This window comes from Pelmatolapia mariae, linkage group LG17 (genome assembly GCF_036321145.2).
Source record: "Pelmatolapia mariae isolate MD_Pm_ZW linkage group LG17, Pm_UMD_F_2, whole genome shotgun sequence".
Lineage (NCBI taxonomy): Eukaryota > Metazoa > Chordata > Actinopteri > Cichliformes > Cichlidae > Pelmatolapia > Pelmatolapia mariae.
The window spans coordinates 4,115,579-4,142,328 of NC_086242.1; the positions used below are offsets into that span (position 1 = coordinate 4,115,579).

Below are 26,750 nucleotides of genomic sequence, written 5' to 3' on the forward strand. Positions count from 1 at the left end.
GTTTGCTCAAGGACAGTCCATCCACCAAAAAAAAGAACTGAACCTGTGCTGTAGTTTTTGTTTTACACAAAAAAGATACCTTGCTGCGTTCTGGAGGTCATAGGGCATTTTACCTAATGCCGCACAAACCTCAGCGTACTCTCAAACTAGTCCTGAACCTTCCAGGGAAAATGTAAATAGCTTTTGTTTCTTTTTTTGTTTTGTTTTTTGTTTTGTTTTGTTTTTTCACAACTTTCTATCTCCAAAATGTTACTTTTTCTCAAGTTAAGAAAACAGAACTTTTTATTTATTTTTCTTTAGTTCGTTTGATAAGCTTTCCTGGGCTACAAGGTCGCAGCAGCGAGCAAAATCCATAAGTCGGCCCAAACCAACAGCAGAAATAAAATTCACAATAGTAATATGCATAGGAAAGTTTCACGTTTGTGCTCTAATTACGCTGTGGCTAAATTGCAGTCAAATGCTCTGAATTCCAAAAAAGAATCAAGGATTACCTTCACATGTTTAAACAATTTGTTTTCGTGCTCCAGTTTGCTGCATTCCCAAACCCTCCTTTGGACTTTCAATTACAATTCATTTTGATTAAACATGCAAATACCATCCTTGATGGTGTCCTTTGTTAGCGTGGCCTTCTTTTGGCTAAAAACCATAGTCTCTTGAGTGTCCCTCATTTAATGAAGATTGAAGATTAAACAACAGGAAAGAGCCATTATTTTTGTCGGGGAATTAAAGTACCATCAATCTCACTTAATCACCTTCTTAATATCTCCTCAGACGCCAGCAGAAAGCTGTTCTCAGCTCAAGGTTAACATGCTTTGTTTTGTCAAAGCAAAGGGAGAGAGGAGAGGGGCAAACAAACAGAATAGATGGATGAAGCCACTCTGTCCACCAAGTGGACACGGATTACAGTGAACCGTGTTGTGTCGGTGGGAGGGTAGGGCCAGGAGGTTGATGTGGAAAGAAATGACAGCTATTGTTTGGCCTGTAATTATCTCTGTCTGCTTATTCGCCCGCTCATTTCCTGTAGAGACAGAGAATGAGACTGAGGGAAGAAGTGCCAGTGGTTTGCCGCTGTAGCCTTGTTAACAGGTGGTACAGTTTGTCCTTGATGACCAGCAAAGTTGCTCTCCTACTGTGTGTGTTTGTGTACATTATGTGGCTTTATGGCATTAATGGCTGGATGCGTTTTTCTTTTGTTCGCCCATGCTGCGTAATTTTTAAACTGTTTTGGGTGTTTTTTATAAAAGTTATTTTGTACCTTTTAGGAAGAAGTAACATGTTGAGTTCACCTTTAGCGAAATAACTCTCCAAAGCTCTATTTATTGAAAGTGAGAGAATACTTTAGTCACAAGGATCGTGTGGTTGTTTTGTATAATCTTGTTTTTAAGGTTAAAAGTGAACCATTAGGTTGCTGCTATAGCTTACTGTGTTGAGCAGGAGATCCATATCCCAAAAGGCTGCAGGGAGCTGGGGCTTGATTCCACCCTGAACCATTTCCTATGTCATCTCCTCACTTTTTCCCCACATTCCTGTTCACTCTCTGTTGTGTTTCTGTTGTCTCTTCTTTACTTTAAAATGTAATTAAATTTCCATTTAATTGTCAGCTGAAATAAAAACAGATACTTAGATTGGCAAATAGCTAATATCGGTCAGACTTGAGTGTGTAGGTGTTGCAGGCAAACTTTTTTCCCGCTGTGCTCATATTGCAGAGCTTCTTTTAATCTCTGTGTGACAGGGAGGACGATGGACCTGACCACATAGTTCAGTTTACACACTTTTATTTCCCGGTTGTCGTTCTACACACTCGGCTGCAGCTTTTCAGCTGCCAGCCACACACAATATAACAACAGCAACAACGACAACAACAACGTCCTCGGGTGCCAGCACGTTTAATAGGGGAGGCGTGATGAGCCGATAGAGCTCAGGTGTGTCCGCCTCCCCTACAGCTGTGCCACAAACCACGCCCATCACACTCTGTAACAACCTGTAATAATTTTGTATTATTATAATTAACGAAATAAGACATTGTTAGCTTAACCAAAGTATTATTTGTTGCCTGTGTCTCACACTGACCGCTATGACCCCAAAACTAGCAACCACTAGATTGTGTAAGATAGCTAGCAAATCTTAGCTAATTACCGTTCCCCTGTGCTTTCACTGTTTTCACCTCCCAAACGTAACTAAACTACACATGTCTGTACATTTCTACACTTTTGAAAGGGCAAGATCCTCCACCAGCTACACATCAACATTGACATTACAAGAAATTACCAAGAAAAATGTATTCGCCAATTAAATACCCACTGATAAAAGATCACATTCTAATACAGCAATACCTCGGTTACTTTTTAGCAGTACAGTGTAACCCAAAGTTAATCCAGTCATTCACTTTGAATCCCACAATAGCACAGGTAGCAGACGCCATTAACTTAGTGGGTTTGCTTCATGCACACAATTATTAGACACACAGAAGGTGTTTTCAGCACTTGATAGACACCTGTTGAACAACACTGGTACAGACAGCTGTGTTTGGAAGGTTAGAAGCAGTCACACATGATAATCAGCTTTCATGGTGCCTACACGGGGCAGTAATGGCCTGACTGAAACCTGTGATTCTCCAGCTAAAGAACCACTTCCCCTCTACAGAGGGAGCGCATGTAACCACGGAAACCTTCTGTAAAGCCACACAAAAGAAGCCACTGAAAACAGATGGGGATCGAACACTGCAGTTGACTATTATTGATTTAATGTTCGAGAGAGAGAAGGTGATGTGGACAGAAGATCAAGTAACTGCTTCTGGGCTCAAGTTCGTCTTCAGCAGCTAAACTGAATCTTTGATCTAGTGAACATTCTCACACATTTAGATCCTTTTATCAGCCTTATCAAAATTTTAACTGTGAGAAAGCACTAGAGATTGTCAGGGGAAGACAACCAACCAATGTCTCTCATGTTTGCAATGTGGCTCTTTAGACCAGAAGTAGGACTACAATCACCAGCTGCAGTCACGGACAGTGGAGTGGGTTTCTGACCACAGACCACACCTGAATGATAGAGAAGCACCACAACAAAGACTTGATCAGTGAGGAAGCCATGAAGGAAAAAACAAAACCAGGGGTAGATGGATGAAATGGTACGAAATTACGAGCATTTCAGAATCTACAAAAGCTGTCCAGGTGACATATTTTGGTTCAGAGTGAGCCCTGTTGTTAGAGTGCGTGTGATTTCCGGGTAGTTTCTGTTTTTCTTTTTATTCTTTTTTAACATGTGATAATATCTTCCTTTAATATCTTCCTTTGTCCTTTGTCCTTGTTCCTTGTGTCATATTTTACTAATTAAAAGAATAGGAAATTCAATTGTTACACACGGGGTGCTGCTGATTCGTATTGCGTAATGGCTTTAGGAGTAATTCGTTCTCGTAGGAGTGTTCCTCTCTACAGTAGCAGTGTTTCCATCTACTCAAAATTACCCTGTAAATTAAGCATTTGACTGAAATCTTGAAACCATGCAAGACTCTTTGACATTAACATGTGTTGTCAGCATATACCACACACAGGACGCAGACTAGCATCGTGTTTGAAACCTTAACCTGTGTCCTTTTTCTTTCCCTAAAACTCAAAGCCTCAAATAACCCCAGTTCTTGTTTGTGCGATTGCTTATGCAATACTAATTATACACATCTGACCAGTAACACGTGATTATGGGAAGAATTGGCATCAAATTTCCCCAATAAAGCCTTTTATTAACACAGACAGACGGGCTTTTCTTTGCTGTTTATTAGGTTTGTATTTTTCAGCCTGTGTCTTCTGGGGTGAACGGTTTGCAAAGCAGGAATAATAAAGGACTGTCACAGAAACCCACCTGATTTGGTGCTTACTTGTACATAATGTAACACTCACACACACATACCAAACATCACACACAGACATGGGCACAGATGCCCTAGGACATGGTTGCAAGCTCTTGCCCTGTGTAATTTTAAGTGTGTTGGAAATTGTATATTGGGGCCATCAAAGCAGTGCCCTAACCGTTAATGGCTTTACAGCTTGTTCGTTAGTTTTAGCCTGCTTAGGAGGGAGGGTGTGTGTATGCATGCTTGTGTATGTGTGTTGAAGGGAGGTGTTGTTTTGTTTAAAAAAAAAAAAATCAGGAGTGTGTCAGGGTGAACTACATATATACAAATGCCTGAAAACGCACATCAGTAGAGGAAAGACACGCTTGTCTATACACACACACGTAAGCAGGAGGGGAATGTATATAGTGGAGATTGACTCATATACACAAACACACACAACCGGTAAACCAGCATGTCGATAGTCATCTCTCTTTCTGCCTCTCTCTCTCTGGGAGTCCGGTGAGGCCTGGCCTAATTGAGCTGGCCTCAGGAAGCCCATCATTAGCCCTGCTGCTCCGGTCACACATGGCCACCAGATGTGAGTCCAGCCACAATGGAACGCAGAGGGCCACTCTTTCTCTCTGTCTTCCTCTTTTCCTTCTCCATCTCTCTCTCTCTCACACACAGCCTGTTACTCTGTCACTCTTCAGCCTAATAAACTAGCTTTTGTCTCCATACGGCCATTGTCCGTTTAGCCTACCACAGCCATAAGAGAAGTCATTGGGGCCTGAATGTGATGCTTTGTACTGACAATAGACAGAAATAGGAGAGGCAGAAGAGGGAGGAAGAGAGGGATGGTGAAGGAGAGGGGGGAGTGAAGGGTAACTAGAGAGGTTTTCAATGAACTCTCTGGAATTTTTATGGCTTGTTTTTGCAGTTTGAGAATTCAGTGTTTTGGGACTATGAAGTATGGCATGGCACCTTTCTTAGCTTCCTCTCTACCTGCCTGCCTGCTGCAAGACGTTGCTCGTGATTGGATGATTGTGTGTGCATATGCATGCTGTTTTTATGAGATCCAGATAAAATTAACCTCTTTAGTAAGGGAATTTGTTGTACCTCGTCTAATGTTTAAGGTAAAGGTTTAAATTTGTTACAGTTTTTGGACTGCTTTACACTTTACACTTTAATTTGGCAATCATGAGCTTTAATTTGCTGCTATAACGGCTAACTCCTTGGAAAGCTTTCTAATAGATTTTAGAAAAGGGTTAGTGTGGTCAGCCACTGATGCCACATATTTCTAACCTTGACTGTTCACTGGACACAGCTGAATTGAATTCAGGTTGAACTGTGCCTCAGCCGTGGCTCTGATAAAGTTGGGATTCAGTTTTTTTCCGTCTTGTTTCACAAGCAAAAATATAGAGTATTTGGATGGGCCTGACAATGAAGTTCCACATGATCTATCAGCTTTACATTTGGTTTTTCCAAATGAGGTTTAAGACAGGGAAAAAAAGCATTGCTTTGTGTTACTCCCAATAAATGGTTTGGTTGAATCCCCTCACACTTACACTACATTCCATATAAAGTTTGAAATTCCAAGTTGGATTTCCAACTCGAAAAGTCGAGAAGCCAAACCCGACTTTGCAAGTTTTATGGTTTTTGCAATCTGTATTATCACTGTTGTTTATTTGTGCTGCACTAAATAAGCCACACAAAGAGCTCTGACCAGCCTCGACCCATGAACGTGGCACAGCTGTGTTTTTAAGTGCAAAAAAAAGAAGGCATTGCATTGTACTGCTAGAGATGCATGAATGGCTTTACCTTGCCAGGGACCAAAAGAAAGCCTGCTTTTCCGACTATTGCTACTTGAAACAATGTCAAATCAGTAGTGACTTCACTCCTAGTTCTGACGTCTGACTTCCGATGTAAAAGGGGCAAAGCATTCTCATTTTGAAAGTTGAGTTGTTGCTACCAACTAGCCTTGGTACTTACCGTCAGCTAGCTTGCTAGCCAAGTTGCTGCTGTTGGTCCTTAATGTCATTCAGCTGCTTGAATTCAGCGGTCTGAAGAACTCCAGCATCACAGCCTAGGAGAGCAACTGGTGATGGTACCCCATAGCATTAAAATATAGTGGTAGAAACAACTGCCCTTTAATCAGAACTAAGAGAACTACTTGAAAGAATAAAAGGCAAGCAGAAATTTGACAGTACATAGACAGTGCATACATAACATATTCCATATTGAAGTAATGAAGCCTGATGTATCTGTAGCAAATACACTGAAACTATGTTCACACTGCCTTTCTTCTGTTGTTTTCTAATTGTAAAAATGTCTTTATCTCACAGCCACTTAGGGGAGGTGTCTGTGCGTGTGCATGCGAGCGTGTGGGTTAAACTGTGGACGCATGGCAATACATGATCCATTTCGACGGCTGCCCTCATTTGAGACAAATGTAATTATCACGCGTGGCTGAGTTTTTTCTTATTATTGGAAAGTTAAGTCACTAATCTGTGAAGTTGTTCCTCGGCTGAATTAATTCAATTATCTGGCAGCATGAGTAGATATCAAGGTTTGACGTTTATGTCTTTGTGGTTATTTCTGTGTGTGTACAGTTGTGTGTTATGCATATGTGTGTTTTGATGTTAGTGTGTATTATTGTGTGCGTGTTTCTGACATGCTGTAGCGTGCATGAATGTGTGCGCGTGTAAAAATGTGTGAGAACAGACGCCATGTTTTTCAACTCCCACTGGATCAAGGCCTTTTATAATCCACTGAGCCGACATAATTCCACCTCACTTACAATGGATTTGTCTCTGCTTTGTCTCCTCATTATTGTTCTCATTCACATGATAAGCTGCTTCACGATTCCATTAGCATTCTCTTGTAGCCGCCACCACTTTAGTGTTGGGGAATCAAAACTTTTTACTCAATTTATCTCAGCCTGACCAGCTGAATAACAGCTGTGAAACATTCAGTATGGAAAATAGGTCACCTCAGACTGTTTTCATACTTTTGGAGGTACATATGAACCAAAGCATTTTATCATAATATCTCGCCTTATTCTTTGTGTAAATCAGTTAGTTTCCTGTTCTAAAAAGTATACATTGGTAACTGAACTAATCAGCATCAAGACTGGACCACATGCTTATTTATTATCTCTAGGATTTACTGAGCTCTTTAACATTTTTCAGCTCATTATATTATAATGTGGTTTAATGGCAAGCAGTGTGGTGCTGCAGTAGTTAGCACCCTCAAACAATCTTGAGCAAGAGGGTCTGAGCGAGCCGACTCTCTTGGGTCCTGCTGTGTCGAGTTTGCATGTCTAAAGATGCATGCACGTTAGGCTAACTGGTGACCCTGAATTTGATCATAGGTGTCTTGTGGCCGGCCTCTTATTCAGCGGCAGCTTGGATAGGCTCCTCCATAGGAGCTAGCATCTACTGTAAACAGATAAAGCCAGCAGCTAAGCAAGCACTTGAAATTCAGCTCTGTAGAAACTTCTGCGATTGTTGGTTCATAGTCTCACCTTGGTAATAATTTCTTGCCGCTATTAAAGGCTAACAGAAATTTGCTGTGACTTAATAAATGTGTTGCCCGACTTTGTCAGAGTTTTGTTTTTTTCCATCAGAATTTGAACTGATTTATTTATAAAACTACATCAATTGTCGCTTCTTCTGTAGTACCGCCGGTAGCTGTGTCATCTGAATTGTCATTAGCTGTAGCCATGCCAGCAAGTTGTATTGCTGCTTATTGTTCATGATGTGCAGCACATCCGTGTCACCACAGCTGTTTAGAGCAGTGAGCTAACTTGTGTGCTCTTGGCGTCTCTGATAGCTTTAACTGTTTAAGTTAAATGAGTGCTCTTTTTAATTATTTCAGATGTAATACTCTCATTTAGCCTAGATACAGTGTGTTACTGTCTCCATCTTTCACAAAACTGGGTGATGTCCATACTACTATACTTGCTTTTTTGGCTATTGGACATTGCTTTCATTATTGTAGTTGTGTCAGTCGTGTTAGTCTCATCAGGTTAGTTTAAAAAAAAATCTTATTTTCCCTTAACTAAACACTGTACCAGAATCAGTTTGCTTTTAGTGCTGGTTCATCCCATTTAAAAGAAAAACTTATATTTTTTAATCATCTTTTTAAAAGACTTTTGGACTCTGGACAAAGAGCAGCAGTCGGCTGTAGCATGTTTTTCTTCTTATCTTTGTTTTTTTCTGGTTGTCTTTCTCTTTCTCTGTCAGACATGCTAATGCTATTGATCCTCATAGGAAACAGGACAGAACCATCTACAGATAAGAAGACAATGCTTGCAGCAGCCCATAGATTTCTTCCTGGTGCTCTAAGAGGTGTGTTGCAGGCTGTATTGGAGTTCATGGGGTTCTCACAATCTGTTGTCTTGTATTGACAGTCTCCTCTGAGCTCAGCCTAACAGTCTGTTTTTATCAAAGAGGATGGCAAATTTTAGTGTGTGTGTGTGTGTGTGTGTGTGTGTGTGTGTTTTTGGTTGTGGATGATTTTGTGTTTGTACATGCATATAACATCGTGCATCATGCTTATACATTCATTTTTGGATTATCTTGATCGAAGACCGTAGAAAAGACAATTTGTTGATTTTTGTATTTTTTTGTATGTATTTATCTGATGTTTGAGCAAAGATTTGTGTAATTTATTTATCTAATGTCAGGGTCCCAGACAATGCAACTCCAGTGTCAAGGTTGGCAGTGATGGTTGCTATGGTGACGCTGGCAAACAGATCTCACAGATCTGGGCTCTCTTTCTCTCCTCCAAGAGGAAGGGAGGCTTTTCGAGACTGAAGAGCAGAGAGGGACCTTTTATTTTTCTTCTGCCAGTAGAGTGGTGGATATTGATCAAGAATCGAACCTATGTCGCTCAGTAGAGAAGCCTAATGCACTTCTACTCAACAGAGGGGAAGGAAAAAAGGATGACCTGCTACAGTGTATCACAGATGGAAAAAAAAGAAATGATTGACAAAGAGTAGGGGACAGAGGGATGGACAAGGGGAGCTTGTTTTTAGGAGCAGATCAATTAGGTCTTTGCAATCTACTGCTACCATCTGCATCTGAAAGAGCATAAAAACTCCAGTTAAAACGCAGCCAAATTCACACATTCAGTACAGTACATAGGCGTTTTCACGCACAAACCAGTCAGCCTGAGCCCTACCTGCTCAGTGTGCCATGCAGGAGGGAGAGTAGTTAAGTGAAACGTGTTGAGCCCTCTCAGGTAATTACATCTCCATGCTAATGTCTAATTAGACAGCTCAGAGGGGACTCATCTGCACTGCATTAATTAATACAGTCAATCCACAACTTACATGCACGCACGTTCAGTGACAAATGCACACATCCCAATCCATTTGTGTGTGTGTGTGTGTGTGTGTGTGTGTGTGTGTGTGTGTGTGAGGAAATCAATCAGGCCTTTATACTGGTCCCTGCTTGTGTGTGTGGCCAGGGCACGATCACAGGCTAAAAGGAAATCTGTGCATGTGTAAATACATGCCAGGACTTAAACTGATGCACACTGTCATCTTGATGACATTTACAGCTTGTGACTGTGAACTTACCTGGAATTAGGATCATATTATTTGCTAATTCTGTTTGTCAATATTTGAGAGTAAATCATGCTGCATAATAAGAAGAGGCTAAAGACATCAATTTAAATAAAAAAAAAAAACCCTCTAATTATGATTTGTAATGAGTCTTAGAGGGCAATAGTTCCTGATTGTGAGGGCTGGGAACCCTTCAAAGGGTCACGTGAGATAGATGTTGTTCCACAGATTTAATAAAGCTGAAATGATTCGCTTGTAAGTCAAATAGCGACTGAATTTATGCTGACAAACCAGCAAAAACAGAGGGGAGAAAAAAAAACTATGTTTCAGGTCATTTTTCATAATCCTCAGAATTTTTGGGCTCCTGTGACTTACTTTCTAGTTTATAACAAGATTTTTAGTTTTTATACTGTGATATTGTTTTGTCACATTAACTTGTTATATATTGTTATTTCTTAATCTTTCAAAATGTCTTTCATTATTACATGACAAAAAAAGAAGCATCTGACGATGCAGTCTTGTTGCTCTTATATGCTAGAAAATTCTTAGTTTTTAACATTTTTGTCCTTCTTCTGTAGGAGTGAAGCAACTAACTGTCCACCCATGTCTGAGTTTAGTTAATGCACACACTGCTTTAAAATGCATCATTTTGTCTTTACACTTTACCCTTTTCCAATAGAGTAACACCTTTCTGGCTCATGAGAGAATCCTTGATGATTAAATAAGAGGTTTGTCCTCTGCCATGCCAGGCAGACAAAATAAGTCTTAGCATGGTGCCCCACCAGGACACTCCCAGTGTCCACATTGTTGTGTTAACTGGTTTGGCACTGAGATTCATTTTGACCCCAATTTCACCCCATGTCACCTAGAAAACTGCTAAGATCACCAGACAGCACCCGGCACTGTGTGTGTTAGCACGTCTATACTGCATGTGAGTGTGGTACAGTAATCTACCGACCCCGGGCTTTTACAGTAGTGATGAGAGGTAACTGCACTAATTCACTGTCCTACTGTGAACGTCTGGTGCAATTAAGGCCAAGTTGTCAGACGGATCATGCCTCTGTTTTGTTCCTCCATTCTTGTTCTCTCAGTGCCTCCACTCAAAGTGCTTATTTATTAGGCGCGTGAAATTTATTTTGAAGAATCTTTAAATCTCCTAACGGGGATTCAGACCATGTAATCTGGCAGTAAAAAAAACCCAAACTGGTATGCTTTAAGTAGAGATTCCGAAAACCGTTTGTTAGATGAGGCTTGTCTAGATTTATTCACCTTTAATGGAGGCAAAAAGTTTCAATGTTCTACTGCTGCTATTATTCTGAAAATATTTAGAGGGGAGTGACTGGTGTGTATGTACAGTTTAGACATATATGTATTTATTTTTAACCATCTTTGTACTAAATTTATTTATCCATATGTGTGTGGAGGACTAAAAGAACTGTGTGTACATGACTCTGGCATACTGCAAAGCGTAAGGGAATCTGGTCTCCAGCTTCTTCCTTCGCAGCAGCGTATCTCCATCAGACCACAACATGCAGAAATCTGCTTGCTAATTACACCCATATAAATCAGCAGTTGTAATTATGCTAATTAGACTGCTAACTTCCTCTCAGAAGCCTACACAAACAAAGGCGGCAGTATCGGATGATGTGGCGTGTTAACGAGCTTGTCAACTTATCTGACACAAGCTAATTACTCAACGGGACTCCTCTGTGTTTAGGAAGAGGTAACGAAGCTTCTGCTTTTTAAGGTTGCTGCACCTCTGCCTGTGACCTCCTACACCCGGCAGATTAATACCAGCATCTTTCAATGGGATTACACTGAAGTTTTTAACTGCATCACTAACTGCTAATCGTTTAATCATTCTAGCTGTCTGAATGACAGTTGGGGTTTTGCTGTGCAAAAGCACCTTGAGTACTCAGCCTAAACTAGATAAGGCTATATAAATTCCGGTCCACTTTACTATGAGGAATTGTGAAAGAACATTTTACTTTAAATGGTGCAGATCAGTCACAGCTTATGAGATTACAATTAACATGTTTGGTTCATGTACATCTCAGCTGGGTAACACTTTATAATAGGCACTGTAAATACATTTAAATTCTTTGTCTATGCCTCAGTAACACATCGCTAGAAGAGACTAGTCAGCAAGTCCTTGGAAAACACTGGTCGCTAGGGAAAAATGTATATTCCCTGACAGGTTGGCAAGTGGTTGTAGGAGGTTGCTGGCTGTTGGATGGTGGTTTAGTGTTGACTTCCGAGGGTTAACTTCAAAATCAAACCAGACTTTGAAGCACATGAACTCAGCAAATAAGCTGATCTGCAGATCGGTCATGTTGGGGATCTATGAGTGGCTGTTATAAAATTTTTAGCAAGCTTTATAAATATAAATAAAGTTTGTCATTTCAGAAGGAATCCATTTTGCTTGGTGTGTATTTTTTCATTTGAGGGCAAAGGTAGTGATGGCATTATCTGGTATCCAGTGAAGAAACCACAGGGATTAAAACTACAAGAGACCAGGATTAATTAACATCACATTTAATGGAAAAAAACGAAAAAGAAAACTATGTGCTACTGTCGTAGTGCGGATGTGTGTTTGTGTTTGTGCCAGTCTCAGGTGTTCAGCTTCACAACACAAGCTTCCAGCTGTCATGACACACATGCACACCCAACATTCATGCACAGATTCACACACTCTCAGCCCTTCTCCTGCATATTAACCTTTGCCTTTCTGTCCATCTGCCTGTCTGTCTGTCCATATGTCTGTTGTCTCTCTGTCTGTCTGCATGTTTTTCTGCCTATCTGTCTGTCAATATGTCAGTCTTGCTGTGTGTTTGTGTGTCAGACAGACTGCTTCAGAGCCACAAACCTGCTAGAAGTCGAGTGCTATGAAGAACGCCGAGCCTGAAGACAGGTGAGAAAGAAAGTCGCCTCTCATGTTAATTATTTGCTAAAAATAATACTTCAGGAGAAAAGAAAATATATTTGATCCAAAGAAAATACCAGAAAATTGGATTTTTTTATACTTCCGTGAACTTCACTGTTCTCAGAGCAAACTGTACAAACTGACAACTACTCTTCTAAATAGTTCCTACAGAGTTTGAAGCTGTCTTTTATCCTGTGGTTAGAGGAAACTCACTCCAGTCAAGCAGCATGTCATGGCATTGTGATAATCTTTGTTTTATCCAGTACCAATCCTCAGACTTTGGCCTCACACTCACTCTCCTTCATCTTTCGATATTTCTCGCTCCAGTGTTCTTTTGCTCATTCTAATCTTGTCCTGTTCTTGGTCAGGTCACATATGGCTTTTCTTTTTCTTAACAACCCTGTGTAGAAGGCCAGCCTTCAGTAGTCTCCTCTTGAGTGTTGTGTCTGGTGTTTTGCATGTACTGTTTAATAGAAGTGCCAGCTGAGGACTTGTCAGATGTTTTTTTTCCAACCTAGAGAGTTTTAGGGTATAATACTGTGCAAAAGTCTTGATCTGTCCCTCATTTCTTGAAATGAGTAATTAGTTGCAGTGGTTTATTAAAACATGTGCAAACACATATGGAAATACAGGATGCAAGGCCAAAACAGAATCTGTACTGTTGTAAAGAGCTTGAACTTTTATTCTTCCAAAGTGCCTGAACTCTCTTGAGGAACTGTCGTGTAGTTTCTTTAAGTAGTCTTCAGGAATAGTTCTCCAGGCTTCTTGAAGGACAGCTCTTCTTTGGATGTTTGTTCCATTCTCTATCAAGATGATCCCACACTTCTTCAATATTGTTGAAGCCCGAGCACCGGAGAGGCCAATCAACATCGGATAGTGTTCCACTGTGTTTATCTTTCCACCTATGCTTTAACTGTATTATCAGTGTGTTTGGGATCATTGTCGTGCAGTTGGATTAACTGAAAGGCCAGCCTTGTTGGTACAGAAATACTATTTTATTTTATATCTTTAAATATTCCATATATTCAACCAAAAAACTGAGAATAAAGATACAGCTTAAAGTATAGTTTTTCTTTGACATATAACATATCTGTTACGTGAAGACACAACACTGGTTCATGCCAGTATTTTTATGCTTGAATTATTTATTCCAGACAAACCAAAAACGTCTGAATTTTGTCAAGTAAAAGGACGGGAATGAAAATAACTGAAAGGGAGCAGAGAAAGTTCTGTCTCCTCAATGTCACTCTCCTTCCTGTTCTTATTACGGTCAGTCTGTTTTTGGAATTTTGGGTAGAAGAGATCTTTTTATGGGATATTTTAAGACTATCGTTAAACCCATTATGATGGACAAACCTAGCCACACTATTTGTTCTGTGACCAGCAAAAGCTATTCCAACACAACAATCTGTTACAATAGCATGGCCACTGGAACACAGGAGTGATGGTCACTGTATTCCATTAAAAATCCTAGCTCCTTAATATGTATTTATATCTAATTTACATAAGTTATTAACACTTTAATGTTAGTTATATTGAAAAACAACCAACAAAAGGACGGATAGTATTCACAGCAGCTTTAACAAAGCATATAGAAAAGCTAAGAGTAAACATACCATCGGTTTTCTTCTTCTAAGTAAAGTGTTTTAATAGAAAAGTAACTCTGTCCTTCGTTACCGATCAGAGTTGTTAAAAATGTTCCTCTGTGCATGACTACCACCTGCTGTCTACCTCAGTCTCCTCCTTCCCTCTATCATCTTCCTCCTCCCTCTATCCTGCCATTCCGCTTCTGTCTTTCCACCGTTTTCCTACTGCTTCACTCGCAGTCATGTTCGATTTCATGAAGTTGTGACATGTTGTGCTCAGAAATATTTAATGTGTAACAAGTCCAGATGAAAACTACTGTGTAATGTCAACAGCAGTCCCATTGCTGGTTTCCCTGCTCTCTGTTGTTCCCACCTGATTTTCAACACTTTGGGATATTTGATGATCGGGCCCTTTTCTTACCTCATCTTAATTATTTTACCCTGCGTTACATTGCATGGTTAGCTCCTCTCCTCTCCTCTCTTCTCCTCTCCTCTCTCCCTCAATCTGTCTCTGTGTTCAGTATGCGGTGCTGAGAGGGCATCATTACGGAGCCCGTATTTGAGTCATTTTGATTTAAGCAGCCAGACAATGGCCTGTTGATTGAAGCAACCAGAAGGCAGACAATAGGGTTCTATGCCACATAATGCGCCACCATTTTTTCTGAGCTCCCCGCTTTCAGAAAAGGGCCCCGGCTCTCCATTGTGCCTCTCCCGGAGGGAAAAAAATGGTGCTTGGGGAGGAGGAATATTTTCCCGTGGTATGTCATTATTTTGCAAATTTCTATTATCTCATCATGTTGTCTTCATTGTAATTGCAGCTAATTAGGAGGCTAGTTAGGAGCCTGGGCTTTGAGGCTGGCTCGGCTGCTGAAAGGAGCCCACCGATTATGGCCCCGACAAGAGAGGAAGCAGGAGAAAAGGGGAGATTAATGCTGTTACCCAGGAGACACTGGCTTCCATCTGCGGGGAACAATGCAGTTTTGTTTTCTCCGGGATCCTGCTCAGATCAACAGAATGGGCTAGCTCGGCTCTACTCTGCTCGGCGACAATGCCCAATTCTGTCTTACCGGGGCTCAGGCAAACCCCCCCTGTCCTCTCCTTACCTACCCTCCCTACTCCAGTCACTTTACCTTCCCTCCTTTCCTCCTCCTCTTGCGTCCCTTCCCTCCGTCATTCTCGCCACCTTTCCTCCGTTCAGCAGGCCCTGACTAAAAAGCTTAGCACCCTCAGCGAGCCAGCCAGCACCAGTGACTGAGAGCTCTCACACACCCCCAGTATCAGATGAAAGCGGCGCAATGTGTGTGGATTGAGTTCCCAGGTTGCGGGAGGTCGCGCCCTTGTCACACACAGAGCTGCAAGGTTTTACTCCCCAATCCCTGCCGAGCTCCAAAGCACTTAATGAAATAATATACTCTGTCGCTTTTGCTCTTTCTTCTTCCCCTCGTTCTCTCACTCACCACACAGACCCCTTCCCACCCCTGCCACCTCCCTCGCTGAGCCGAGGCAGGCCCCTTGTCTCAGAGCAGGGCCCCCGCAGCCCCTAGACACCTTCTTTGCAAAGAGAGAGAGAGAATACAATGAGAGAGGGAGACTACTTTGGTACAGTACAAACACACAGAGGACAAGCAGGCTAGAAGAAATGAAAGGCCTTTGTCAGGCTTTGTCAGGGGGGAGAGGATACTGAGAAAGAAGGAGAAGAACGAGCGCTTATGGATAGAAAGAGAAAGCGACAGAGAGAGAGAGAGAGAGGCAGGAAATAGCAGACCGGATCACATGACTGAGAGCATTGTGATCCTGAGTGAGAAAGGTTTGGAGCAGAGCATCTCTCCATCTGGTCCAAGCAAAAAAAGGGAGACGGATAGAAAAACACACCCCGAGATGGAGAGAGAGGGAGAGAGGAGCGCAGCATGAGAGCAAACAGAGACAGAATGAGAGAAAGTATTGAGTTAGTGCCAGTGACATCTGCTCCCGTGGGCACAACAATAAAACTCCCTCTAGATCGGCCTCGCACTATACAATATATGTTCACACAATGCATCATTTTCAAAGGCACAAATAAATATGTGTGTGTGTTTGTGTGAATGAAGAATGCTCTTATGTTCACCAAGTGTGCCCACTAATCTGTTTAACATTCACCTACACACCGTCTAAATTAGCTCAGTCTCTTGGATCTTTATCTTTATGGTGAATATATTTTTGAATACATTTTGTCTCCTTTTATGGGAATCGGGGGTAAAATAGTTTTGCAGAGCTTTGAAAAGTTTCCTTTTTGCTTCATTGACAAATAAATTAGGGCACCTCGTCGTTCTTCACAGAGGAATAGGATCGTTCTGTGCGACTCACACGTTGTATATACCTGCTTCTGCTCGACTCCAGATGCTTATTTAAATCTTCCACGTGCTTTTGTTTTATTAACGCCGCCGTCATTATTTACATATTCTGTTTTCATGCAATTTTCACTGTTTTTAATAACTCTAAACAGAGGCAAGTGTTGCGTGGTGTGGTACGAAACAGCCTACTTAAGCATCTTGTTTCTAAGTAATTATGGCTGAAGTTGTCCTGTTGATTTGACCCTTGTGAAATTTATACCACAATGAATAGTAAATAGCAGTTGTTTGTTAGTAAAGAATAAGGAAACCGTATGGCTCTGATACACCGCCATATATGGATGAACAGACGTATAGGATCTGAACATAGCAGCTACTTATCATGTTACTCAGAGCCAGAGAAACACTATTGGTCCAATTAAACCATCTCCCTTTTCTATAGTATACAATGAAAGAAGTCCCTCTATAAATCCTCGCCATTTATTCTTTCAGATTTCTTGCCTTTTGTATGCGACAAACACTTTGTATATATTTTTTTCCTCTTAAGTGTTTTTGGCCAAGGATCTGTTTTTGATTGGCTGAGAGATGATTGAAGAGAAAAAGAGTAATTTTTTTCCAGTTGGCTTTTGAAAAGTTGGAACTGAATAGTTGGAAAGTTATATGTACCTGAATCAGAAACAAACCCAACAAAACTTTAATCAAACGGCTTGAAATCCTAACAGATTCTGAAAGCGAGCAGACAAGGTAATCTTTGTTGTTTAGGGACCGCGGCGCACCCCTGCGCCATTTATCTTTGTGGGGAAAAATTTCTCCCTGTTGCGTTTAATGTGTAGTCAAAGTGGAGAGGGCGAAATGCTACTCTCTAATTTTGTATGTCATCTCTCTCCAAATCACTTCAAAGACGAGGCCCTTGCCAAAGATTTCCTCCCTTTTTCTCCTTGCCTTTTTCCTTTTCTCTCTCCTCTTTCTTTTGCGCCTTTGCTTGTTCCCTGAGTTGCTGTTGTCACCATTGCTCCGTGCCAGCAAATCGCGGGCATCTAAACAGCAGCACACAATGTCGTAAAAAGGCTCTAGAGTTTTACTTTCAGATGTCACTCCAATAGCACACATCTGCTACGTGCCGTGCATCTGCTAGGCTCTCCCGTCTCACAGAGCCGGGAGTGCTGATTGAACTGAAGACAGAAAACGTCCTCATTATCTCGGGCAATGAGCGAGCAGGGCTCCGCAACAGCCCTTTTAATGCATTTACTCACTTAACTGCAGCCCGGTATTGTGGATACGCACATGCGGATACATGCACGTGTACATACACGCAAGCACACACACACACACACACACATACACGTGTTGACATAAGGAATTGTATGTACGTATATGAACACACAAACACATGCTGCCTCGGTGCCAAACGCCACTGTGTCATGAACAATAGTATTAACCAGCTTTTGTGTCAGTGCTTACTGAGAGCTATCCTCTCTGTCTCTACTGTGTCTCTACTGGATATTCCAGCAGCATGGATAAGGCTGATTTAGCCTAAAGACTAACTACAAAATGAAAGGACTACATGATTTGTCAGTGGGAAAGCAGACAGTGAAAGTCGACCAGGACAGGTGAATCTGCAACCTCTATGCCTGTGTTGACTCTAATGATCTTTAAGGGTAGGAATACGCCTTTGCTCGTCTGGTGGGAGGAACTTTGGCCTAACTTAAAGAGCTTTAATGCTTATAAACCTATAAAATCACCTACATATAACACTGCACTGGGTTGATGAAAGTCATTGATATGGAAGATAAATTGAAGCTAACCATTAAATACAACATTTTGTTGTATTTGTTGTAAGTGACATAAAGTAATTTTGCCTGTCTCATACCTACTTTATGTCAATGCCTGCTGCTAAACACCGGAAAAATGCATGTTATGTTATTTCTCATTCATTATAGGAAAAGATAAAATAAAAAACAAAATGAAAAAGAAAGCTATACTGCCGTTAACACATTGTAAAACATTTGTAGGAGTATTCGCATTCCAAGCAGATTGCGCTTTTATTATCATCTGATTGCCAAATTCAAGGAGCAAACTGATATATTTCAATTCATTATTCAACATAAATGTCTGCACTATGCAGCTTGCAAAGGAAAGTAAGAGCTATTTGCTGTCTGTTAGACTGACCACCAGTTCTTGCTTCTTTGTCTTACATCTTGGATCGGGTCATCGCTCCCGCGATTCTAAAAAGGATCAGCAGATGAACATGGATAAAACTCTTTTATTTTTAAGATTATGTGACCCTGAATCGTCCCTTAGTTATACTTCAGTAGGCTGGGGACTTCCCCTGCTACCCACAGCGCTCACCTCTTTTTCACTCCCCATATATTGATATATCACTGCTGCATGTTATTGACTCTCTCTCATAATTTGATTTGTCCTCGTCACTCTTTGCTGTCCTTTATTCTCTTCTCTTCTCGTTCCCTTCGCCCAGATGGCTCCTTCTCCCTGACATAGCTCTGCTGAATCATTCTTCCTGTTAAAATGCCGTTCTCTCTTCCCTCCTTTGCCTGTTGTGCTCATAGGGAAGATGACTGATTGCTGGGGTTATCTGGTGTTATCAAATATTACAGGGTTTTTGCACCTTGAGGGGTTGGTGTCTATTGTGAGAGATGAAAAACGTTGAATTGAATTAAACTGAATTGAATTGAACTAAAGCAAATGAGTAAACGAAACGGATTTTGTCTGTGGTTTAGATCATTTTCTCTGACTTAAAGATTGAGGTTGATAGGAGAAATCATACAACGTAAATCATGTTTGTCCTTTTGAGCTTCTGAATACAAAATGCGCAATCAGTGACAACCAATGAAATTTAGACTGGCACAGATGCTGGCCAATCAGATGTCAATAAATGACTTCCTCTCCTGCTCTGGCTCCGCCTCAGCATTTGGTAAATCCTGTTATCACCTTTTGTCATCGAGAATCGGTTCAAGCCCAATCCATCACAGAGCACTGTTTCACAGTTGACCAGAGCCTTGGCTTCTTACCCTCACCTACTGACGCAGTAGCGATAAAATGTAACTGTGGCAACCGTCGCTAGTGACAGACTTTAATAGTCACATTTCCAAGCCTGTTGTCAGTATCAAAATCTTTCCTTGTCCTCTGCTAAGTATGTCCTCGCAGCCCCTTCTCTGACTCAACGCTTACACTGTCCTCTCAGGTGTACCACAACTTCCTGATGTTGTATAGTTTGTACACCAGTTATTCAACAGTTCTCTAAAAGCTGATCTGTTGTTCAAATTCAGATTGTTAATTAAAAATCAATGACACACTTGATGTGTCACTGAGGCTGATTAGGTGGGGTTTATAATGCCGGGATGAGAGACGGCAGAAGTGAGCAGGGTAGTGTGCCAACACAGCCAGCTGAGCTCGAGTGTGTGTAACCTGTATTAGCTGGCTGGAATCAGCAAGGGTGAAGCTGTTCACCACGTTAATAGCTACAGAATGAACTGAGGACACGGTAATAGAGCGATAACAGGACTGGGTTGAGTAGGGGTGGGAGGGAAGGGAAAAGAAAAGAGTGGAGAAAAGGGCTGGATTAGGGAAGGATTGAACAAAAGAGAAACGAGACGGAGAGGGCAAAGAGATCAGGGTGATGGTTATGGTTAAGTGAGGATTGCAGATATATTAAAAACCGGAAACACTGTAGAGTGAGTGAGAGAGATGGTGGAGAGACTATGAAATGAGGGGGAAAACAGCTCATCAGGTAGCAACAGTGGTGTGAATATATTAGTAACTTTAAAGGAGGGCATTTAGTTTGTTTGTAGAGGTATGTGGGATCCAGTGTGTTTGGCACTCGATCCATCCTGAACAGCAAATTGAATGATATTTTAGCATCTGCTGCTTCTATTTTAATCTCCTGTACAATACTTGAGTGTGTTATTGATAAGATTAGATTAGTGGCAATCTAAAGCTTAAATGAATACAAAGTTAAGCAAAATTGGCAACAGTGTTAAATCATTTTACAGGCAGATAGAAATAAATAATGGACCACAGCAATAGATGATACGCGACCTTTTCTTTTGCCAAGTGTTCTCACTGCCCTGGCATTTTAGGACTCCTAAAATGGAGACTTTTGGAAATGTTCCTGACCCCATTTTAGTTTGAAATCGTGTTTTATTTGGGACATGCAGAAAAGGATTATTAGAACAATGGGCACACATACTCAGGTTTGCTACTGATGACTAAAAACCTTCGTTTTCGTCCCCATGACTACCCTGTTCTCAAATGTGACCTGTGTTGCAGGTCTTTGTCAGTTCAAACAAAGAGATCAGTGACCATAACTTCACCGCTCTTTCTTTATTTTCTATAACTTAAACCAGAACTCTCTGCTTCCTTTTTAGGCTGGCACTTACATGTGGTCTTCAGGTGTATGCATGCTAAAAGGCTCAAATTAGTGAGGAGGTAGCAAGTCTTCACTAATGCAAGATAAAGAGATGTCAGGCGGTTGACCCTCTATAAGGAACAACTCCTTTGAAATGGTTGCCTCAAAGTCAGGGACCAGGTCTGCACCACAAGCAGTCGGCTGTCTGTCTTCAAGATGCCAAGAGGGTGATAGAACAGCATTAACACAGTCAGTCTGCTATCAGTTTGTGTTTGAATGGGGTCATGTTGGGGATTTGTGATAATACAATAGTTACCTGTGAAATCAGAGTCCGGTCAGAACCTCATAGATTTCAGAGAGAAATTCAGAAATTCCTCCACAAATAGTAACATAGTTGCTGCAGGCCAATCTTGTTTTTGCATTTGTATAGGAATATAACCAGAATAAAACCAGCTGCCAACCAGTGTACCCTATTGAAAAGAGACACATAGCAGATGAATTGGTGCCTACTGACTCAGATAAATTGCAACGTGTTGGCGTGTCTGTGTTTGTGAATTAGGCAGTGATTATTCATCAGTTTCCACCAATCTTGTCTGAGACTGGTTGCAGCCAGACTGAGTTGGATCACGATTGTTTGCAGATAGGTTGCTTCCCACCAGATGACATGTGCGATTGTCAATGATGTTGCACATTCAACCTGTGGGAGTTGGTCACTGAAACTATTTGCAGTCAGTCTCTAAAAGCAAAATAATTCAGTATATGACTTTTCCTAGTTGCAAGGAGGTTGGCATTCTAGTTTTAGTTTTGTTTCACTGAGACATAAACAGTCACAAACCAAAGATCTAGAGGCAGGAGTAAATGGAGAAATAAATAAAGTTCATCAGTTTGCTAGCTACACCATTAAGATCAGGATGTGCTAAAAGAGAGGGGCACTACTTTTACAGCATCTTTAAAAAAAGCAAAGAAATTGCTTTGACAAAAACATTTAAAAATATGATTGTTTTTTTCCTTAAAGGTGCTGTGAAGCTCATTTGGATGTTCCACACCAGGCAATTGAGTTTAATGCTACAAATAACTTTGTTTAAAAAGAAAGCTAGTTGTTTGCACTGCAGTGTAGAATGCGTACTCTATTTTAGAAAGTAGGTACATTTAAATGTTCGGATTTTTCCTCCTCATTACAGTGTGAGATTGATGGCAGAATAACTTATGCATACAAGACAAACAGTCCAACGAGCAAATTAGGCTTCACCTTATTGCCTTAAAGAGCAGAAAGACGCATTCCACATCAAGAAGAGCTGTTTTTAATGATAAATTCAAATGTTTTTATGTAAATATTGTTCTATTTACATTACAAGTGAGGGGAGTGAGTCCCCCGGTAGACAATTCAGAAGATAAGGTAAAGACAGATGAGAATCAGAACCTCTGGACGGGTTAAATGATTAGATCCTCACTCAAACACAACTGTGTGTGTATGTGTGTGTCCATGTCCGTGGTCTAATGACTGCGCTGTCTGCAGAGAGTGGAACACAGGAGGGAATTAGTCGTCATTGCATATCAAAGGCTTAGCCATTAGAGACACAGGGTAGGGTCTTCCTAATGAGAGGGGTACCGGTGTATGTGTATGTGTGTGCGTGTGTGTGTGGTATTTGGCTGGGTCACAATATATGCATACTTAGACACACACCTTCAAAAGCAGCATGGTATATACATATTGTACTTTGTTACACATATTTAGATAGAAGGTACACCAAATCACCAAGCAAATGAACACATGCATATGTGTACACAAAGTCAGAGACATACACGGCCTTGCCAGCCCCTCTGGCAGGCCTCGCCGTGCCTCTCAGTGTGGCACGGCGTGGGCAGAGGTGCCAGCGAGATGCCAGGGCTTTGTGTGCCACGCTACATTAACAGCAGCCATCACACGTACACAGTACACCGCATGCCCGGGGACACAGGACTCACACACCCACCTTCATCTATACATGCATCCCTATCTTTCTAACTCTTCCCCATATGTCTTTACCTTGTTCCTCTTCTCCCTTTATTTCCCTGTGTAGGTGCGTATGTGTGTGTATGTAGGCTGATTGGCGATGCCCTCTGTGCCATCTGCAGCAAGCCCCCCACCACACACACCCTTCCCACTCATCACAAGGATGGGCTTAACCATCTGTGTGCCAGTGTGTTCCCACAGTTTGAAAAGAAGGACTTGAGGGTGGGGGTGGGAGGTTGTAGTAAAAGGTGTTGGGGTTGCCACGGCAGACATTAGAAAATAAAAACGGCATGGCACACTGCATGTTGAGATTACATGAACTGACATGTGAGCGCACGGTAATAATAGCCTATAATATCCCATGTATAGCTTGCAGTATTATTTGGATGAAACAAACGTAAGACCCTTTATTTTTACCATTTAAGCTTTAGCTTCCATACTTTCCAGGATGAGTTAAAGTCAGCAATAAAATATGTGTAAAGGAAATCGATGATATGGCTTAAAGGTAGCACACATTATTGCTAAGAATAGAAACTAAGCTCTTATACTTACACGGTACAAAAACAAATAGTGTACACGAGAGAAGCAAGTAGCTATGATGCATTCATGTTGTAATTGTACTGTTTATTGTTGCCCATATAGATAAGTCCAACGGCCATGCTACTGCTTACCATTACTGCAGGGGAAAGGTACACTGTGTGATTTCTCAACACAGCTCACATGTTAGCTAGCTGATCAATGTTGGCTAACGTTAGCTACTGTTTCTGGGCCCAAACTCCTGTCTTGATACTCTCTATCAATTTTACTTCGGTACATGACCAGATTAACTGTGTGTTTAGACAGGGGCGCTCTTCCTGAAGTATATTCCACATTTAGCTTTTTTCTTGTTTTTCAAAATTAAAGTTTGCCTCTATTTTCCAGGTTCTCCAAATTTCTGAGTTGGCAAAAGTAGTGTTACACTGATTTCTCAGGAAATTGTAGAACAGCTTCCAGGGAGACAGCACTGCAGTATTTTTAACTCTTAGAAATCCACAAATAACATTCAAGGATGTCTTCATATCTAATCTTTTTGTTTTGGTGCATTTGAAATCCTGTGTCTTTGCCCTTTTTATGTTTCTAATTTGACCTTATTTGAATCTTTCTTTTTTTGGCTGAGATTTTTTTTTCTTGCAGTTTTAAATTTCTTTAAATCTTCAGGATTTTGCTGGGCTGTCAAAGCACTTTGTAAACACAGTTTTTGAAGGTGCCATATATAATGGGATTAAAGCAAAGTTTTACAAAAAAAGTTGATTTAGTCTGTGTGACTTGAATCTCCGTAGTGATGGTGATGGAGCGTATAAGTACTAAAAGTTTCTAATCAGTTAGTCGCTTCACCAGTTTGTGTAACTTTACATATCCTGCTTTGGGTTTCTCCATAAAAAGCCAGACTACAACTAGAAAGCAGCTATTTATCATCTTTTCCTTTGACCCAAGTGTCAAAGTAGCTGTGCTTCTTGTGCATGTCTGTGGTAATGTTTCAACACCTTAGGATTAACTACACATCTGCACTGGCCATAGATCTGGTCATTATTAAAATCTGATGTAAATAGTTTGTATGAAAAGGTAGAGAGCTGTTCTCTGGTAATGATGGTGTGTGGGTGTAAGCTGCATGCTGGTTTACGGAGGCCGCTGGGCCGTACGATGTTTAGGAAGCTCACCACAACTGGTGTGCCCATGGGCCAACTGGCTAGGAAAGATCAAGCAGTGTTGCTCTTTTTCTCAGATTTTTGAGCTACTGTTATTTGTCTGTCGTCGTCTTAGCTCTCTGTGCCCGTGTCTTACTTTGGCATATTGTCAGAGCTCTTGCGCTTGTCCTCTTAGCCCACCTGTCCCTCTGCAGACGGCAGACACTATCACACACTTCTGTCTCTTATTGTTCTTTTTCACACATAGTAGTGCTGATGAAAAAAGAAAACTCTGTCAAACCTCACACTCAGTCTGCTATGCGATAAGATTAGATTTATTTCTCCAGCTGTGACACAGAAAATGGAAGTGGATTATTTAGTAAGAAAAATGACAGAATTAAATCAAAACTAGTAGGCGTTATTGTTAAGCAAGGAACATTGGGGGGGCTTAAATATATATAGGCTCAGCATAGCCCTCAGGCAGTGGATAGCACAATCTCTTCTCTTCTTGTTCTCACCAATGGACTTAAAAAACACACATTTAAACAGCCTTCCAGGACCACAAAGCCTGTGTAGAAAATCAGAAAATCATTTCCTCTTCACTCTAGATTTCTCTCTCTTTTCTTCTGTTCTCTCTGTCGTCCCCCTTCTTCGCTTAGAGCAAGTACACAGGGGGCTGCCAGGCCGCATCAATCTGGGGCTGAGCTTGTGCCTTGACGTGGAGAAACACAAAGTGCAGAGATTTGGTGCATAAACATGTGCTCTTAAAAACGGCTGAAGCGAGCAAGGAGAGGGAAACGGTGCCAAATCCCCCCATTCAGCCTCATACCCAAGGAGGCAACATCCTGACAGCTTTGAGCAGAGGGAAAAAGTAGGGGGGGAAGAATGAAGAAGAACGAGAGAGAGAGAGAGATAACAACTGAGGGGAGAGATTGTGATGGAAGAGGCGGGAGAAAGGGATGAAGAGGTAAAGTCAGCTCCTGGGGATACAAACAAAGCTTAGAGTCTAAAAGTGTTAGATTTATGCTGTTTTTTAATATTTAAAAGTATTTTACTGTCTTTTATGATGAGAGTAGAAATCACCCTCTAGTTTGACCTGTCACATCTGTCAGATTTGAAAATACTTTGGGCAGAGAGTTGCTGTTTTCTCCTGCTTCGTCTCAGGGATTTCATCCGCTAACCTAATCAGAGTTGTCTGAAGCCTTAAACTCCCATTCAGACCACCTGCACGTGGACATTCTCCATGTTAACACAGCAAAAATTTACCTCTGTGCCCAATTGACCGTCATGTTGAGAATCGTCATTGACAATGAGAGCTTGTTTTCCGACTATGACCTAAAGATCAAACAGTATTCGAGGGTGGTGGGTGCAGTGCAATGCTTTACAACGAGAATACCCTGAAGGGCACGATGGCCAGGTTTCAGTTGTTTTTGCCTTTTGCTTTTTTAGTACAGAGTACGTCTTCTGGTGCTTTGGATCTTATTACATTATCCTTATCGACAGATTTTCAAATCCAAAGCTCTCACTCCAGTGATATTTATCTTGTTGCCACAAAACTTAAGACACAAATTCAATTCTTGTTCATTCTTAAAACGTCTTGACAAGAATTTAACCCTGGAGTTTCCTGAATGGCACTATTGTAACAATAAAGTTCATGTTTTAGTGTTCATGGCCAGATTCTATAAGCTGATGGGAAAAGGGTTAATTTTTTGAACGCCAGTACTTCTCCTTGCAAAGAAAATTATTTTTTTCTTAAAAAACAGCATATATGAGACTCTGTTAGACATTGTAATACACAACTCTAAAACTTATGTGTAGACAATTAACCAAATTTCTTTAACATAATTAGATAAGACTCTAAGCAAGAAGGCTAAATATTAAAACTTCTACTTCTAGGGCCATAGGGTGTCATAATTCTGCAGGAATTTGGCATATAATTTTTAACTTTATAGCTTATAAGGTGTGATTCTGTGTGTGAGTCACTTAACTGTGTGCCTGTGCAAATACAATGCGATGCTCCAGGTTATCATAACATGAAAAGTAGCAGCAGTGACTTTTGACCTTTAGAGGAAATGCATAGAAAAGAATGGATGCAGAATTATGCTTGTCCAAAGTTGGCTCTTAGTTGAGAAGAAAGAATTCAAGGAAAAGTCAGTGTCTGTGTTGTAATCAAGTGGCAGGACAATTACAGCGTGTGAGTTTGTGTCCTTAAGTAAAAACACGTTTTGTGTTTGCATGTGTGTATTTGTGTGTTTCTGTACATTTTTTTTTTTTTGTAAATCATTCACTTTTTATTTATCTTCCCAGGCTAGTGTTTCATTAACCCTGCTGTGACACAGACTCCCTTTCATTCTCGTCTTACTTTGTCTGCTCCAGCCGCTTCCTCTCTCGCAGCACTGAAGCTTACTAATAAATAAGTGACACCAGAAACAGACCATTTTCCCTCAGACATAATTAACTGACTTGATGTTTTCAAGGAGAGGAGCTAATTAG

The 26,750-nt window shown here is 41.0% G+C and overlaps 1 protein-coding gene across 1 annotated transcript in view; it reads left to right on the forward strand.

Moving 5' to 3' along the window:
• Positions 1–26,750, forward strand: part of sox5 (SRY-box transcription factor 5) — a 284,308-nt gene that overhangs the window by 149,156 nt on the left and 108,402 nt on the right. Inside the window, exon 3 of the mRNA XM_063500343.1 lies at positions 12,217–12,309. Within this exon, the coding sequence (XP_063356413.1) occupies positions 12,284–12,309 (26 nt within the window). The 5' untranslated portion in view covers positions 12,217–12,283. The remainder of the gene's footprint in view (positions 1–12,216; positions 12,310–26,750) is intronic.